Source organism: Anomaloglossus baeobatrachus, chromosome 2, assembly GCF_048569485.1.
Source record: "Anomaloglossus baeobatrachus isolate aAnoBae1 chromosome 2, aAnoBae1.hap1, whole genome shotgun sequence".
Classification (NCBI taxonomy): domain Eukaryota; kingdom Metazoa; phylum Chordata; class Amphibia; order Anura; family Aromobatidae; genus Anomaloglossus; species Anomaloglossus baeobatrachus.
The window spans coordinates 101506429-101526135 of NC_134354.1; the positions used below are offsets into that span (position 1 = coordinate 101506429).

Here is a 19707-nt window from a genome sequence, read left to right on the forward strand (position 1 = left end):
CAGCCCTTAGAGTCCCTTGTCCAATTACTTTTGGTCCCTTGAAAAAGAGGAGGCTATGCATTACAGAGCTATGATTCCTAAACCCTTTCTCCGATTTGGATGTGAAAACTCTCATATTGCAGCTGGGAGTGTGCACTTTCAGCCCATATTATATATATAATTGTATTTCTGAACATGTTTTTGTAAACAGCTAAAATAACAAAACTTGTGTCACTGTCCAAATATTTCTGGACCTCACTGTATATATATATATATATATATATATATATATATATATATATATATATATATATATATATATGGAAAAAGGGTATTTTATTTAAATATATTGCTCACCATTTAAATTGTGATGCGAAAAAGAAAATAAAAAACGTATGTTAAATGTCTTGTTTTTTTATTGATTGAGCACCTGATAGGACACTCAAGACTTTACATACATGGGCCCCAATTAATTAAGACTAGCATTTTGTACACTACTCTTAATAAGGGGTGTGCAGGAATAAGATGCATCAAACCCATTAAGAGGCGCCTCTGTGCACCTTGCCAGAAATGTTACCAAAAACTGGTATGAAAACACAAAAAGCCATAACATTAGTTACACAAAAATTTTGAGACTTTTCAAAGCATTTTAGGCCATTTACTGTTGTAAACACTTTGATGAATCATGGCCATAGCTTCCATAATGCTCTACAATGTACCCTTTACAAAAGCCTCATAGGCCCTGATTCACCATTGTTTATGCCAGAAAAATTGGGTAAAACACTTTGAAGAGGCACGACGTTAGGCAAAGATTTCATGACTTTTGGTGTTTTCAAGACAATTTTGCCAAAATGAGGTAAGGTGGGGAGGGGACAGAGCGTTGTTACACCCGCGTGTCAAATTCATGAGAAGTGGTGGCATTTCCTATGCTAGAAATGTTGCTCCAGTCCCTTAAAGAGGTGGTTGACCCCTTTTCATTATTGGCCACATCGATATTATGTTGAGAAACAAGGTTTCTCTCAGATACCTTAGGGTGGCACGGTGGCTCAGTGGTTAGCACTGGCGTCTTGCAGTGCTAGGGTCCTGGGTTCAAATCCCACCAAGGACACCATCTGCAAGGAGTTTGTATGTTCTCCCCGTGTTTGCGTGGGTTTCCTCCGGGTTCTCTGGTTTCCTCTCACACTCCAAAGACATACAGATAGGGACTCTAGATTGTGAGCCCCAATGGGGGCAGTGTTGCCAATGTATGTAAAGCGCTGTGGAATTAATAGCGCTATATAAATAAAATTATTATTATTAATTATTATTATTATTATACCTTTTGTTACCAAGAGTACCTGTGAGCGGCGCTACTGCAAACTGCTCATCCCATCACGTGACCCCTGAGCTTTGTGAGCTCTGGGATCCGATGATGTCATGTCAACTTCCTGTTGACCTGACAACACCGAGGTAGGACCAAGTCTCCGTGAGTCACTGGGCTGTGGGCGGAGTTTCACCGGTCGGCACAGCCCAGCATTGTTCCTGCTTGCGGCGCTCTGCGGTGAAGGAAAGAGCAGGTGGATGCTGGGCTGTGATGAGCGGTGAAACTCCGCCCACAGCCCAGTCCCTCAGGAAGACTGTGGCCTCAGTTGACATATCACCGGACATCAGAGGTCACAGAGCCCAGAGGGTCACGCAATTGGAGTGAGTGGACCACAATAGTGCCGCTCACCGGCACTATTGGCAACACAAGGTATTTGAGAGAAACTTTGTTTTTCAACATAATATTGCTGTGGTCAGTAATGAAAATGGGTGAACCACCCCTTTAACCCCTTAACGACCGCGGGCCGTAAAATTACGTCCTAAATGACATAATCTTACTGCCCGCGGTCCTCCGGCGGCAGCATGCCGCGATCGGCACACATCTCAGCTGATTTTCACAGCTGAGATGTGTGCCTGCTAGGCACGAGCAGAATCGTTATCTGCTCGTGCCGATTAACCCCTTATATGGCGCTGTCAATACATGACAGCGCCATTATAAGCGCAATCGCGGTAAAGTTTTACTTACCGCCGAAACCGGAAGTCACTTGACGCGATCACGTGACTCCCGATAGTTGTCATGGTAGCACAGGGTCATGTGATGACTCCTGTACTACACATGAATTGGTTTCACTTTCGCTGTGCCCGGGGCACAGCAAAAGAGAAAGACAGCGTATCTGCTGTTTACAGCCTTCCAGCTGTGATCAGCAGATACTGCAGAGCGATCGGAATGCTGATCGCAATAGCCCCCTAGGGGGACTAGTAAAATAAAAAAAAAAAGTAAAAAAATAAGTTTTAAAAAATTAAAAAAAAACAAAAAAACCTAAAAGTTCAAATCACCCCCCATTCGCCCCATTGAAAATTAAAGGGTTAAAAAAATAAAAAATATACACACATTTGGTATCGCCGCGTTCAGAAACGCCCGATCTATCAAAATATAAAATCAATTAATCTGATCAGTAAACGGCGTAGCGGCAAAAAAATTCCAAACGCCAAAACGACGTTTTTTTGTCGCCACAACTTTTGCGCAAAATGCAATAAGAGGCGATCAAAACGTAGCATCTGCGCAAAAATGGTACCGTTAAAAACGTCAGCTCGAGACGCAAAAAATAAGCCGTCATTGAGCCTAAGATCCCGAAAAATGAGAACGCTACGGGTCACGGAATATGGCGTAAAACGTGCGCCACTTTTTTCGGACAAACTTCCGATTTTTTTTTAACCCCTTATATAAAAGTAAACCTATACATGTTTGGTGTCTACGAACTCGCACTGACCTGAGGCATCACACCCACACATCAGTTTTACCATATAGTGAACACAGTGAATAAAATATCTCAAAAACCATAGTGCTATCGCACTTTTTTTGCAATTTTTCAGCATTTGGAATTTTTTTGCCATTTTCTAGTACACAATATGGTAAAACTGATGGTTTCATTTAAAAGTACAGCTCGTTCCGCAAAAAATGAGCCCTCACATGACCATATTGACTGAAAAATAAAAAAGTTACGTCTCTCAGAAAAAGAATGGCGAAAAAAAAAAACGGAAAGCGAAAAATCGGCCGGTCGTGAAAGGGTTAATAATTTTTCTTGAGCTCCACTCCTGCATGCCCCTTATTAAAACTAGAGTATGAAATGCCAATCTTAGTGAATCGGGGCCATAATTCCTATAAAGCAGTTTCTGTGAATTCTGTAATATAAAGGGTTTTCCAATTTTTGGCATTTATTCCAAAGCCACTGGATAAGCCATAAATGTCCGACATACAGTATATGCTATATATTCAGGAAATCCTGCTTTATGATAATGCTTTTTGCACACGTGTAGAAGAGTAAAGCGGGGTTTACACGCTGCGGCATCGCTAGCATCGGTTAGCGATGTTGAGCGCAATAGCACCTGCCCCCGTCGTATGTGCGATATTGTGTGATCGTTGCCGTAGCGAACATTATCGCTACGTCAGTGTCACACGCACATACCAGTGTAGCGACGTCGCTCTGGCCGGCGACCCGCCTCCTTTCTAAGGGGGCAATTCGTGCGGCGTCACAGCGACGTCACACGGCAGGTGGCCAATAGGAGCGGAGATGAGCGGGACGTAACATCCCGCCCACCTCCTTCCTTCTGCATTGCCGGTGGACGCAGGTAAGGAGATGTTCGTCGCTCCTGTGGTGTCACACACAGCGATGTGTGCTGCCGCAGGAACGAGGAACAACATCGCTAAAAAAAACAAACGATTTTTTGATTCAGGACGAACTCTCCACGGCAAACGATTTTGACCGCTTTTGCGACCTTAAGGTCGCTCATAAGTGTCACACACTGCGATATCGTTAATGACGCCGGATGTGCGTCACAAACAACGACGATAATTCATTAACGATATCATAGCGTGTAAACCCCGCTTAAGACGGAACTGCTTCCACCATGTCTACCTTCTGGATCAGCTGGGACAATACAGATTATGGCTTCAATACCTTATAACCATATTAAACCAAGCATATATATTCATACCTGAGTTTTTCTGGTTGCTGACCGGTTTGCCCTCGGCAGGAATGGTGTGCTGGAAGACATGCACACTGTCCTGGACTGTCTGCCTCTGTAAGCACACCTCCAGCGGATCACTGCACGTCGCCACATTCTGGGCCAGCACAAAGCGGGGCTCGGCCTTCAGCTTCTTCCTGAAAGCCGCTGTTTTGTCCAAGCTCAAACCTGGACACACAAGAGACAAATATATGCGATGTACATTATTATACAAAATATGTCATCTGAGGGCATAAAGTGGATTTGACAAGAAACAATTGCTACATTTGTCTATGTGCAGTGGTCAGGTGGCCTTGTTAAAAAATTAATATGGAAACAAACTTTTTTTTGGCAGATTTATGTTCTGATTCATTTTCATGATTACGACAGGCGTATTTGTCTGAGCTGTTCTACAGGAACCATTCTACTCTACCTGTACTGCGTGCACAGTGCTGCCCCCTACCTGTACTGCGTGCACAGTGCTGCCCCCTACCTGTACTGCGTGCACAGTGCTGCCCCCTACCTGTACTGCGTGCACAGTGCTGCCCCCTACCTGTACTGCGTGCACAGTGCTGCCCCCTACCTGTACTGCGTGCACAGTGCTGCCCCCTACCTGTACTGCGTGCACAGTGCTGCCCCCTACCTGTACTGCGTGCACAGTGCTGCCCCCTACCTCTAGTACATGCATAGTGCTGCCCCCTACCTGTACTATATGTACAGTGCTGCCCCCTACCTGTACTATATGTACAGTGCTGCCCCCTACCTGTACTACATGCACAGTGCTGCCTCCTACCTGTACTACATGCACAGTTCTGCCCCCTGCCTGTACTACATGTACAGTGCTGCCCCCTACCTGTACTACATGCACAGTGCTGCCCCCTACCTGTACTACATGCACAGTGCTGCCTCCTACCTGTACTACACACAGTGCTGCCTCCTACCTGTACTACATGCACAGTGCTGCCTCCTACCTGTACTACATACACAGTGCTGCCTCCTACCTGTACTACATGCACAGTGCTGCCCCCTACCTGTACTATATGTACAGTGCTGCCTCCTACCTGTACTACATACACAGTGCTGCCTCCTACCTGTACTACATGCACAGTGCTGCCCCCTACCTGTACTATATGTACAGTGCTGCCCCCTACCTGTACTACATGCACAGTGCTGCCTCCTACCTGTACTATATGTACAGTGCTGCCTCCTACCTGTACTATATGTACAGTGCTGCCCCCTACCTGTACTATATGTACAGTGCTGCCTCCTACCTGTACTATATGTACAGTGCTGCCCCCTACCTGTACTACATGCACAGTGCTGCCTCCTACCTGTACTATATGTACAGTGCTGCCCCCTACCTATATTACATGTACAGTGCTGCCCCCTACCTGTACTACATGCACAGTGCTGCCCCCTACCTGTACTACATGCACAGTGCTGCCCCCTACCTGTACTACATGCACAGTGCTGCCCCCTACCTGTACTACATGCACAGTGCTGCCTCCTACCTGTACTACATGCACAGTGCTGCCTCCTACCTGTACTACATGCACAGTGCTGCCTCCTACCTGTACTACATGCACAGTGCTGCCTCCTACCTGTACTACATGCACAGTGCTGCCCCCTACCTGTACTACATGCACAGTGCTGCCCCCTACCTGTACTACATGCACAGTGCTGCCTCCTACCTGTACTACATGCACAGTGCTGCCTCCTACATGTACTACATGCACAGTACTGCCCCCTACCTGTACTACATGCACAGTGCTGCCTCCTACCTGTACTACATGTACAGTGCTGCCTCCTACCTGTACTACATGCACAGTTCTGCCCCCTACCTGTACTACATGCACAGTGCTGCCCCCTACCTGTACTACATGCACAGTGCTGACCCCTACCTGTACTACATGCACAGTTCTGCCCCCTACCTGTACTACATGTACAGTGCTGCCTCCTACCTGTACTACATGCACAGTGCTGCCTCCTACCTGTACTACATGCACAGTGCTGCCTCCTACCTGTACTACATGCACAGTGCTGCCCCCTACCTGTACTACATGCACAGTGCTGCCCCCTACCTGTACTGCGTGCACAGTGCTGCCCCCTACCTGTACTGCATGCACAGTGCTGCCCCCTACCTCTAGTACATGCATAGTGCTGCCCCCTACCTGTACTATATGTACAGTGCTGCCCCCTACCTGTACTATATGTACAGTGCTGCCCCCTACCTGTACTACATGTACAGTGCTGCCCCCTACCTGTACTACATGCACAGTGCTGCCTCCTACCTGTACTACATGCACAGTGCTGCTCCCTACCTGTACTACATGCACAGTGCTGCCCCCTACCTGTACTATATGTACAGTGCTGCCCCCTACCTGTACTATATATACAGTGCTGCCCCCTACCTGTACTACATGTACAGTGCTGCCCCCTACCTATATTACATGTACAGTGCTGCCCCCTACCTCTAGTACATGCATAGTGCTGCCCCCTACCTGTACTATATGTACAGTGCTGCCCCCTACCTGTACTATATGTACAGTGCTGCCCCCTACCTGTACTATATGTACAGTGCTGCCCCCTACCTATATTACATGTACAGTGCTGCCCCCTACCTGTACTACATGCACAGTGCTGCCCCCTACCTGTACTACATGCACAGTGCTGCCTCCTACCTGTACTACATGCACAGTGCTGCCCCCTACCTGTACTACATGCACAGTGCTGCCCCCTACCTGTACTACATACACAGTGCTGCCTCCTACCTGTACTACATGCACAGTGCTGCCTCCTACCTGTACTACATGCACAGTTCTGCCCCCTGCCTGTACTACATGCACAGTGCTGCCCCCTACCTGTACTACATGCACAGTGCTGCCTCCTACCTGTACTACATGCACAGTGCTGCCTCCTACCTGTACTACATACACAGTGCTGCCTCCTACCTGTACTACATACACAGTGCTGCCTCCTACCTGTACTACATGCACAGTGCTGCCTCCTACCTGTACTACATGCACAGTGCTGCCTCCTACCTGTACTACATGCACAGTGCTGCCTCCTACCTGTACTACATGCACAGTGCTGCCCCCTACCTGTACTACATGCACAGTGCTGCCCCCTACCTGTACTACATGCACAGTACTGCCCCCTACCTGTACTACATGCACAGTGCTGCCTCCTACCTGTACTACATGTACAGTGCTGCCTCCTACCTGTACTACATGCACAGTTCTGCCCCCTACCTGTACTACATGCACAGTGCTGCCCCCTACCTGTACTACATGCACAGTGCTGCCTCCTACCTGTACTACATGCACAGTGCTGCCTCCTACCTGTACTACATGCACAGTGCTGCCTCCTACCTGTACTACATGCACAGTGCTGCCTCCTACCTGTACTACATGCACAGTGCTGCCCCCTACCTGTACTACATGCACAGTGCTGCCCCCTACCTGTACTACATGCACAGTGCTGCCTCCTACCTGTACTACATGCACAGTGCTGCCTCCTACATGTACTACATGCACAGTACTGCCCCCTACCTGTACTACATGCACAGTGCTGCCTCCTACCTGTACTACATGTACAGTGCTGCCTCCTACCTGTACTACATGCACAGTTCTGCCCCCTACCTGTACTACATGCACAGTGCTGCCCCCTACCTGTACTACATGCACAGTGCTGACCCCTACCTGTACTACATGCACAGTTCTGCCCCCTACCTGTACTACATGTACAGTGCTGCCTCCTACCTGTACTACATGCACAGTGCTGACCCCTACCTGTACTACATGCACAGTGCTGCCTCCTACCTGTACTACATGCACAGTGCTGCCTCCTACCTGTACTACATGCACAGTGCTGCCCCCTACCTGTACTACATGCACAGTGCTGCCCCCTACCTGTACTACATGTACAGTGCTGCCTCCTACCTGTACTACATGCACAGTGCTGACCCCTACCTGTACTACATGGACAGTGCTGCCTCCTACCTGTACTACATGTACAGTGCTGCCCCCTACCTGTACTACATGCACAGTGCTGCCTCCTACGTGTACTACATGCACAGTGCTGCCTCCTACCTGTACTACATGTACAATGCTGCCCCCTACCTGTACTACATGTATAGTGCTGCCCCCTACCTGTACTACATGCACAGTGCTGACCCCTACCTGTACTACATGCACAGTGATGCCCCCTACCTGTACTACATGCACAGTGCTGCTCCCTACCTGTACTACATGTACAGTGCTGCCCCCTACCTGTACTACATGTACAGTGCTGCCTCCTACCTGTACTACATGTACAGTGCTGCCTCCTACCTGTACTACATGTACAGTGCTGCCTCCTACCTGTACTACATGTACAGTGCTGCCCCCTACCTGTACTACATGCACAGTGCTGCCTCCTACCTGTACTACATGCACAGTGCTGCCCCCTACCTGTACTACATGCAAAGTGCTGCCCCCTACCTGTACTATATGTACAGTGCTGCCCCCTACCTGTACTATATATACAGTGCTGCCCCCTACCTGTACTACATGTACAGTGCTGCCCCCTACCTATATTACATGTACAGTGCTGCCCCCTACCTCTAGTACATGCATAGTGCTGCCCCCTACCTGTACTATATGTACAGTGCTGCCCCCTACCTGTACTATATGTACAGTGCTGCCCCCTACCTGTACTATATGTACAGTGCTGCCCCCTACCTGTACTATATGTACAGTGCTGCCCCCTACCTGTACTATATGTACAGTGCTGCCCCCTACCTATATTACATGTACAGTGCTGCCCCCTACCTGTACTACATGCACAGTGCTGCCCCCTACCTGTACTACATGCACAGTGCTGCCTCCTACCTGTACTACATGCACAGTGCTGCCCCCTACCTGTACTACATGCACAGTGCTGCCCCCTACCTGTACTACATACACAGTGCTGCCTCCTACCTGTACTACATGCACAGTGCTGCCTCCTACCTGTACTACATGCACAGTGCTGCCTCCTACCTGTACTACATGCACAGTGCTGCCTCCTACCTGTACTACATGCACAGTGCTGCCCCCTACCTGTACTACATGCACAGTGCTGCCCCCTACCTGTACTACATGCACAGTGCTGCCTCCTACCTGTACTACATGCACAGTGCTGCCTCCTACATGTACTACATGCACAGTACTGCCCCCTACCTGTACTACATGCACAGTGCTGCCTCCTACCTGTACTACATGTACAGTGCTGCCTCCTACCTGTACTACATGCACAGTTCTGCCCCCTACCTGTACTACATGCACAGTGCTGCCCCCTACCTGTACTACATGCACAGTGCTGCCTCCTACCTGTACTACATGCACAGTGCTGCCTCCTACCTGTACTACATGCACAGTGCTGCCTCCTACCTGTACTACATGCACAGTGCTGCCTCCTACCTGTACTACATGCACAGTGCTGCCCCCTACCTGTACTACATGCACAGTGCTGCCTCCTACCTGTACTACATGCACAGTGCTGCCCCCTACCTGTACTACATGCACAGTGCTGCCTCCTACATGTACTACATGCACAGTGCTGCCCCCTACCTGTACTACATGTACAGTGCTGCCTCCTACCTGTACTACATGCACAGTGCTGACCCCTACCTGTACTACATGGACAGTGCTGCCTCCTACCTGTACTACATGCACAGTGCTGCCTCCTACCTGTACTACATGCACAGTGCTGCCTCCTACCTGTACTACATGCACAGTGCTGCCCCCTACCTGTACTACATGTACAGTGCTGCCCCCTACCTGTACTACATGCACAGTGCTGCCTCCTACGTGTACTACATGCACAGTGCTGCCTCCTACCTGTACTACATGTACAGTGCTGCCCCCTACCTGTACTACATGTATAGTGCTGCCCCCTACCTGTACTACATGCACAGTGCTGACCCCTACCTGTACTACATGCACAGTGATGCCTCCTACCTGTACTACATGCACAGTGCTGCCTCCTACCTGTACTACATGTACAGTGCTGCCTCCTACGTGTACTACATGCACAGTGCTGCCTCCTACCTGTACTACATGTACAGTGCTGCCCCCTACCTGTACTACATGTATAGTGCTGCCCCCTACCTGTACTACATGCACAGTGCTGACCCCTACCTGTACTACATGCACAGTGATGCCCCCTACCTGTACTACATGCACAGTGCTGCTCCCTACCTGTACTACAGTCACAGTGCTGCCTCCTACCTGTACTACATGTACAGTGCTGCCTCCTACCTGTACTACATGTACAGTGCTGCCTCCTACCTGTACTACATGCACAGTGCTGCCTCCTACCTGTACTACATGCACAGTGCTGCCTCCTACCTGTACTACATGCACAGTGCTGCCTCCTACCTATATTACATGTACAGTGCTGCCCCCTACCTGTACTACATGCACAGTGCTGCCTCCTACCTATATTACATGTACAGTGCTGCCCCCTACCTGTACTACATGCACAGTGCTGACCCCTACCTGTACTACATGCACAGTGCTGACCCCTACCTGTACTACATGGACAGTGCTGCCTCCTACCTGTACTACATGTACAGTGCTGCCTCCTACCTGTACTACATGTACAGTGCTGCCTCCTACCTGTACTACATGCACAGTGCTGCCCGCTACCTGTACTACATGCACAGTGCTACCCCCTACCTGTACTACATGTACAGTGCTGCCCCCTACCTGTACTACATGCACAGTGCTGCCTCCTACCTGTACTACATGCACAGTGCTGCCTCCTACCTGTACTACATGCACAGTGCTGCCCCCTACCTGTACTACATGCACAGTGCTGCCTCCTACCTGTACTACATGCACAGTGCTGCCCCCTACCTGTACTACATGTACAGTGCTGCCCCCTACCTGTACTACATGCACAGTGCTGCCTCCTACGTGTACTACATGCACAGTGCTGCCTCCTACCTGTACTACATGTACAGTGCTGCCCCCTACCTGTACTACATGTATAGTGCTGCCCCCTACCTGTACTACATGCACAGTGCTGACCCCTACCTGTACTACATGCACAGTGATGCCCCCTACCTGTACTACATGCACAGTGCTGCTCCCTACCTGTACTACAGTCACAGTGCTGCCTCCTACCTGTACTACATGTACAGTGCTGCCTCCTACGTGTACTACATGCACAGTGCTGCCTCCTACCTGTACTACATGTACAGTGCTGCCCCCTACCTGTACTACATGTATAGTGCTGCCCCCTACCTGTACTACATGCACAGTGCTGACCCCTACCTGTACTACATGCACAGTGATGCCCCCTACCTGTACTACATGCACAGTGCTGCTCCCTACCTGTACTACAGTCACAGTGCTGCCTCCTACCTGTACTACATGTACAGTGCTGCCTCCTACGTGTACTACATGCACAGTGCTGCCTCCTACCTGTACTACATGTACAGTGCTGCCCCCTACCTGTACTACATGTATAGTGCTGCCCCCTACCTGTACTACATGCACAGTGCTGACCCCTACCTGTACTACATGCACAGTGATGCCCCCTACCTGTACTACATGCACAGTGCTGCTCCCTACCTGTACTACAGTCACAGTGCTGCCTCCTACCTGTACTACATGTACAGTGCTGCCTCCTACCTGTACTACATGTACAGTGCTGCCTCCTACCTGTACTACATGCACAGTGCTGCCCGCTACCTGTACTACATGCACAGTGCTACCCCCTACCTGTACTACATGTACAGTGCTGCCCCCTACCTGTACTACATGCACAGTGCTGCCTCCTACCTGTACTACATGCACAGTGCTGCCTCCTACCTGTACTACATGCACAGTGCTGCCCCCTACCTGTACTACATGCACAGTGCTGCCTCCTACCTGTACTACATGCACAGTGCTGCCCCCTACCTGTACTACATGTACAGTGCTGCCCCCTACCTGTACTACATGCACAGTGCTGCCTCCTACGTGTACTACATGCACAGTGCTGCCTCCTACCTGTACTACATGTACAGTGCTGCCCCCTACCTGTACTACATGTATAGTGCTGCCCCCTACCTGTACTACATGCACAGTGCTGACCCCTACCTGTACTACATGCACAGTGATGCCCCCTACCTGTACTACATGCACAGTGCTGCTCCCTACCTGTACTACAGTCACAGTGCTGCCTCCTACCTGTACTACATGTACAGTGCTGCCTCCTACGTGTACTACATGCACAGTGCTGCCTCCTACCTGTACTACATGTACAGTGCTGCCCCCTACCTGTACTACATGTATAGTGCTGCCCCCTACCTGTACTACATGCACAGTGCTGACCCCTACCTGTACTACATGCACAGTGATGCCCCCTACCTGTACTACATGCACAGTGCTGCCCCCTACCTGTACTACAGTCACAGTGCTGCCTCCTACCTGTACTACATGTACAGTGCTGCCTCCTACCTGTACTACATGTACAGTGCTGCCTCCTACCTGTACTACATGCACAGTGCTGCCTCCTACCTGTACTACATGCACAGTGCTGCCTCCTACCTGTACTACATGCACAGTGCTGCCTCCTACCTATATTACATGTACAGTGCTGCCCCCTACCTGTACTACATGCACAGTGCTGCCTCCTACCTATATTACATGTATAGTGCTGCCCCCTACCTGTACTACATGCACAGTGCTGACCCCTACCTGTACTACATGCACAGTGCTGACCCCTACCTGTACTACATGGACAGTGCTGCCTCCTACCTGTACTACATGTACAGTGCTGCCTCCTACCTGTACTACATGTACAGTGCTGCCTCCTACCTGTACTACATGCACAGTGCTGCCCGCTACCTGTACTACATGCACAGTGCTACCCCCTACCTGTACTACATGTACAGTGCTGCCCCCTACCTGTACTACATGCACAGTGCTGCCTCCTACCTGTACTACATGCACAGTGCTGCCTCCTACCTGTACTACATGCACAGTGCTGCCCCCTACCTGTACTACATGCACAGTGCTGCCCCCTACCTGTACTACATGCACAGTGCTGCCTCCTACCTGTACTACATGCACAGTGCTGCCTCCTACATGTACTACATGCACAGTACTGCCCCCTACCTGTACTACATGCACAGTGCTGCCTCCTACCTGTACTACATGTACAGTGCTGCCTCCTACCTGTACTACATGCACAGTTCTGCCCCCTACCTGTACTACATGCACAGTGCTGCCCCCTACCTGTACTACATGCACAGTGCTGCCTCCTACCTGTACTACATGCACAGTGCTGCCTCCTACCTGTACTACATGCACAGTGCTGCCTCCTACCTGTACTACATGCACAGTGCTGCCTCCTACCTGTACTACATGCACAGTGCTGCCCCCTACCTGTACTACATGCACAGTGCTGCCTCCTACCTGTACTACATGCACAGTGCTGCCCCCTACCTGTACTACATGCACAGTGCTGCCTCCTACATGTACTACATGCACAGTGCTGCCCCCTACCTGTACTACATGTACAGTGCTGCCTCCTACCTGTACTACATGCACAGTGCTGACCCCTACCTGTACTACATGGACAGTGCTGCCTCCTACCTGTACTACATGCACAGTGCTGCCTCCTACCTGTACTACATGCACAGTGCTGCCTCCTACCTGTACTACATGCACAGTGCTGCCCCCTACCTGTACTACATGTACAGTGCTGCCCCCTACCTGTACTACATGCACAGTGCTGCCTCCTACGTGTACTACATGCACAGTGCTGCCTCCTACCTGTACTACATGTACAGTGCTGCCCCCTACCTGTACTACATGTATAGTGCTGCCCCCTACCTGTACTACATGCACAGTGCTGACCCCTACCTGTACTACATGCACAGTGATGCCCCCTACCTGTACTACATGCACAGTGCTGCTCCCTACCTGTACTACAGTCACAGTGCTGCCTCCTACCTGTACTACATGTACAGTGCTGCCTCCTACGTGTACTACATGCACAGTGCTGCCTCCTACCTGTACTACATGTACAGTGCTGCCCCCTACCTGTACTACATGTATAGTGCTGCCCCCTACCTGTACTACATGCACAGTGCTGACCCCTACCTGTACTACATGCACAGTGATGCCCCCTACCTGTACTACATGCACAGTGCTGCTCCCTACCTGTACTACAGTCACAGTGCTGCCTCCTACCTGTACTACATGTACAGTGCTGCCTCCTACCTGTACTACATGTACAGTGCTGCCTCCTACCTGTACTACATGCACAGTGCTGCCTCCTACCTGTACTACATGCACAGTGCTGCCTCCTACCTGTACTACATGCACAGTGCTGCCTCCTACCTATATTACATGTACAGTGCTGCCCCCTACCTGTACTACATGCACAGTGCTGCCTCCTACCTATATTACATGTACAGTGCTGCCCCCTACCTGTACTACATGCACAGTGCTGACCCCTACCTGTACTACATGCACAGTGCTGACCCCTACCTGTACTACATGGACAGTGCTGCCTCCTACCTGTACTACATGTACAGTGCTGCCTCCTACCTGTACTACATGTACAGTGCTGCCTCCTACCTGTACTACATGCACAGTGCTGCCCGCTACCTGTACTACATGCACAGTGCTACCCCCTACCTGTACTACATGTACAGTGCTGCCCCCTACCTGTACTACATGCACAGTGCTGCCTCCTACCTGTACTACATGCACAGTGCTGCCTCCTACCTGTACTACATGCACAGTGCTGCCCCCTACCTGTACTACATGCACAGTGCTGCCTCCTACCTGTACTACATGTACAGTGCTGCCCCCTACCTGTACTACATGCACAGTGCTGCCTCCTACCTGTACTACATGCACAGTGCTGCCTCCTACCTGTACTACATGCACAGTGCTGCCCCCTACCTGTACTACATGCACAGTGCTGCCTCCTACCTGTACTACATGCACAGTTCTGCCCCCTACCTGTACTACATGCACAGTGCTGCCCCCTACCTATACTACATGCACAGTGCTGACCCCTACCTATACTACATGCACAGTGCTGCCCCCTACCTGTACTTTACTAACATATCTGTACTTATTATGTCCCTCACTGCATTGCACATTGTGCTTACTTCCCACTGCATGCGCTGTATTATATGTTCTGCACTGTATTGCACTGCATAAACTGAATTGCATCTTTTACATTGATACACATCTATTCGATACATGCACTGCGCTGCTTTTGGATGTGTTGTTCCTTTCGATATCAGATGAGGACAGCTCCATGTTAGGCCTAAAACACACTTCCGCGAAAAAAAAGTCCGTGTCTTACGGTCCGTTTTTCGGGTCTGTGTTCCGTTTCTTTGGGGCGTTTCTCCGGTACGTATGGCATCCATGTGATGGCATATGCGAGCCGTGTGTACGTGTAAAATGTCCGTGTTTGTGTGTAAAATGCCCGTGTATGTGTACGTGGAATGTCCGTTTGTGTGTTGCACAATGTCGTTGATACATGTCGGCTGACAGCAGACAGAGTTGCGCGATGAGAATGAACTCGGGTGAACTTCACCCGACTTCATTGTCATGCCGCGGCTCTGTCTGTGCCGCGTCCTGATTAGCGGTCACCTGTGAAGGATTCACCAGTGACCGCTAATCCCCCGAGTGACTGAAGTGAGCAGCCCTCTCTCATACTTACCGCTCCCCGATCACCAGCACGCCGAGGAACAGCTGTGCAGAGAATACGCGGCAACAATTACTTTGAATATGCCGGCCGCTCATTAAACAATCTCGTATTCCCTGCTTTCCCCACCCACAGACGCCTGTGATTGGTTGCAGTCAGACACGCCCCCCACGCTGAGTGACAGCTGTATCACTGCACCCAATCACAGCAGCCGGTGTGCGTAAACTGTGCAGTAAAATACTGTGCAGTAAAATAATTAAATAATTAAAAAAAACGGTGTGCAGTCCCCCCCAGTTTTAATGCCAGCCAGATAAAGCCATATGGCTGAAGGCTGGTATTCTCAGGATGGGGAGCCCCACGTTATGGGGAGCCCCCCAGCCTAACAATATCAGTCAGCAGCCGCTCAGAATTGCCGCATACATTATATGCGACAGTTCTGGGACTGTACCCGGCTCTTCCCGATTTGCCCTGGTGCGTTGGCAAATCGGGGTAATAAGGAGTTATTGGAAGCCCATAGCTGCCAATAAGTCCTAGATTAATCATGTCAGGCGTCTCCCCGAGATACCTTCCATGATTAATCTGTAAATTACAGTAAATAAACACACACACACACGAAAAAATCCTTTATTAGAAAAAAAAACACTAACAAATTGCCTTGTTCACCAATTTTATAAGCCCGAAAAAGCCCTCCATGTCCGTCGTAATCCAGGATGGTCCAGCGTCGCTTCCAGCTCTGCTGCATGAAGGTGACCGGAACTGCAGAAGACACCGCCGCTCCTGTCAGCTCCACGCAGCTAATGAAGGGAATAGCGCGATCAGCTGTATTCAGCGTTGGCCGCGAGTAACCTCAGTGACAGCTCAGCTGATCGCGCTATTCCCTTCATTAGCTGCGTGGAGGTGACAGGAGCGGCGGTGCCTTCTGCAGCTCCGGTCACCTTCATGCAGCAGAGCTGGAAGCGACATAACGTGGGGCTCCCCATCCTGAGAATACCAGCCTTCAGCCGTACGGCTTTATCTGGCTGGTATTAAAATTGGGGGGGACCGCAAGCCGTTTTTGTTTCATTATTTATTTATTTTACTGCACAGTATAGACACGCCCACCGGCTGGTGATTGGGTGCAGTGAGACAGCTGTCACTCAGCGTGGGGGGCGTGTCTGACTGCAACCAATCACAGGCGTCTGTGGGTGGGGAAAGCAGGGAATACGGGATTGATTAATGAGCGGCCGGCATATTCAAAGTAATTGTTGCCGCGTATTCTCTGCACAGCTGTTCCTCGCATCGCTAGTGATCGGGGAGCGGTATGAGCTGGGGGAAGAAAAAAACCGAGCGCCAATGTAAGTATGACTGAGAACAGCAGAAAAAAAGGTAAGTATACTGACTTTAATTTAAAAAAAAACAAAAAATAAGATCGCTAGTGTAAAAACGCACACGCACGAAACGTGCTGAACACGGACATACTCCGTGTGCGGTACGTGCAGGCACGGACCCATAGACTAAAGCGGGTCCTGCGTGCTGCCGGCCAAAATTGGACATGTCGTCCGTGTAGCGCACACACGTACTTACCACACGGTCACACGTTCCGTGTGATTTTACGTGTGTGTGCCATCTACCATTGAATAACATGGGTCTCCGTGTGTACGTGTCTCCGGTACGTGCAAATACGTACCGCACACGTACAAATTAAACAGATGTGTGTTGCGGGTCTTATTGTAAGCTATACTGAAGAGCACCCTGAAGCACCAATGTCCCAGCTCCTGGTAGATATTTATGACTGTTTATACGGTATATCACAAAAGTGAGTACACCCCTCACATTTTTGTAAATATTCTATTATCTTTTCATGGGACAACACTGAAGATTTGACACTTTGATACAATGTAAAGTAGTCAGTGTACAGCTTGTATAACAGTCCATATAACAAAAGTGTACTCACTTTTATTATATGCTGTATAAGGTCATACGCATTAGATGGATGTCAGTCATATGATGTTTTGGCCGACTGTTTGGTCAACAGCCATGTCAGCTGGGGGTCCCATACACAGGACCGCTCCCACTGTCTCAAGGAGAACAACGCAATCGGCATTTCAAAATTGGACAGGACATGCCCGACGGACATCTCTCCAAATATCAGACGTTTTTTGTAAACGTCATTACTCTTATCTCTTCTTCATATTGTTTAAGTTTGGTGAATGTCGAAGAAATTACACTCCGAGAGTTAGGCAGGGCGCAGGGTCAGCCGGGAGTGGCTGCAGCTCAAAGTCTATAGAGCCTCGTTCTGAGCTTCCATAGCCTTTGATCGAGGAATGTCATAGGAAGCCCTGGACTACACCGGACCTGCATGAGTTTTACATAAAATAGTTAATTAGGGAAAGAGTTGGGCAGTTTTTTAAAAACTTTTTCTTTACTTACTGGGTTAGTAATGGGGGCGTCTGATAGACACTTCTCCATTACTAACCCCCGAGTTTGATGACAGCTGGCATTACACAGCTGACATCATCCCCATAAACCAATACCTTGATTGCCACAACACTGAAGCAATCAGGAAGAGCAGAGGTGGTGCCAGAATTGCTGCACCTAATGTGAAGAGCCACTTTGGGGGCAGCTGTGGGCTGGTATTTTTAGACTGGGAAGGGCCTAATATCCATGGAGATTCCCAGCCTTATAATTCCAGCCTCTAGCTGTCTGCTTTACATTTGCTGAATATCAAAAATAGGAGGACCGCACGCCGTTTTCTTTTGTTAATGTATTTATTAGGTTATAGGAGGCGAAATACCTTTTAGTGCCACATGAAAGGCAATAAAGGGTGCAAGTGTATAATATGTAGGGGGTTGGGATCTCTGCAGGGTATCAACTATCTAGCTGTCTTTATATTTTTTGTGTGTGTATTGGGACATGGGCGGCAATATTTTTTTCTTAGGAGATGGTGATATTATTATAATGCTGCAGGATTTTATACCACTATTATTTACTTTGCGCTATGTCCTGTATGCTCTGCTGCCTGGGTTACAACAAACTTTATTGGCACAAAAACGCATGTAACAAAAACTGCAAGTAGAGGCGGAATTGGTGCAGAAAACGTCAACAAATACTGATGGTGTGAACGAGGCCTGAGCCGCCGGCTGCTCCTGTGTAGCTCCTGCAGCCAGGTGGCTCATCCATAGGAAGCCATGGGAGAAGTTGGGGGCCAGCGCTCAGTATGCGGGGTGCAGGCTGCCTGGCACCGGTCCCTCATTAACCAGCCTCCTTATACATGGCAGCACCAGCCTCTACAGTCAGGAAAGTACTGCTGGGACTTCTGGTTCTACAACACGTGACCGGCGATCCAGCTGAGCTCCAACCTGCTGCATACAGGAAACCACGCCCACAAACAGCGCCGGCCACATCAAACTCCGCCCCGTAAAAAAAATCCACAGCCAATGCCCCGCCCATGACTCAGCATCAGCGACTATGGCCCGAAACAAGAACAGAGAACAGGTCACCTGACCGCGTCCGAGGCCGTAGCCCGCGGGGTGATATAGTCCGTCTCCCCCCGAGTTACCTGTGCTCATGGTATCTTCCTGTGCTTATATAAGAGCGGCGCCGTGAAAAGTGTCTTCAATCGCTTCAGAGCCGGCAAGTCTCGTTGTCTCCGCGCGGCTTCCGGGGCTGGAGCAGGAAGTGGCGGACACTTGCCGTGTGTAGAATGAATTGGGCTCTATGGGGAGGGTCTGGAGGCGGTATTGAAAGGGGAATTTTTTTTTCCCCCAGACACGTGATAATATACTGTAAGTGAAAGGAAAAGTGAATGGGAGAGGAAGTGACCGCTGGAGGCGCTGTGCCGCCGAGTACAGACCGGCTCATAAAGGATAATCAGGATGTGCTGAATCTGCAAACTAGTGCAAACACCAGTATAAGCTTACCGTACATTATACTGCATTTCAGTGCTCAGGAGTGAAGATTTTACTTTATAGTGTACTGCTCTTCAGTCTCTCAGAGGTGGCTGCTTTCCTAGGCAATGCGTTTTTGGTGCGCTTT

At 49.7% G+C, this 19707-nt stretch overlaps 1 protein-coding gene across 1 annotated transcript in view; it reads right to left on the reverse strand.

Moving 5' to 3' along the window:
- BLMH (bleomycin hydrolase) overlaps positions 1-19375 on the reverse strand; it is a 116384-nt gene extending 97009 nt beyond the window's left edge. The window contains exons 1-2 of the mRNA XM_075333175.1: positions 19232-19375; positions 3997-4194 (exon numbers count right to left, since the gene is read on the reverse strand). Coding sequence (XP_075189290.1) covers positions 3997-4194; positions 19232-19241 — 208 coding nt within the window. The 5' untranslated portion in view covers positions 19242-19375. The remainder of the gene's footprint in view (positions 1-3996; positions 4195-19231) is intronic.
- Between the last annotated feature and the right edge of the window lie 332 nt (positions 19376-19707).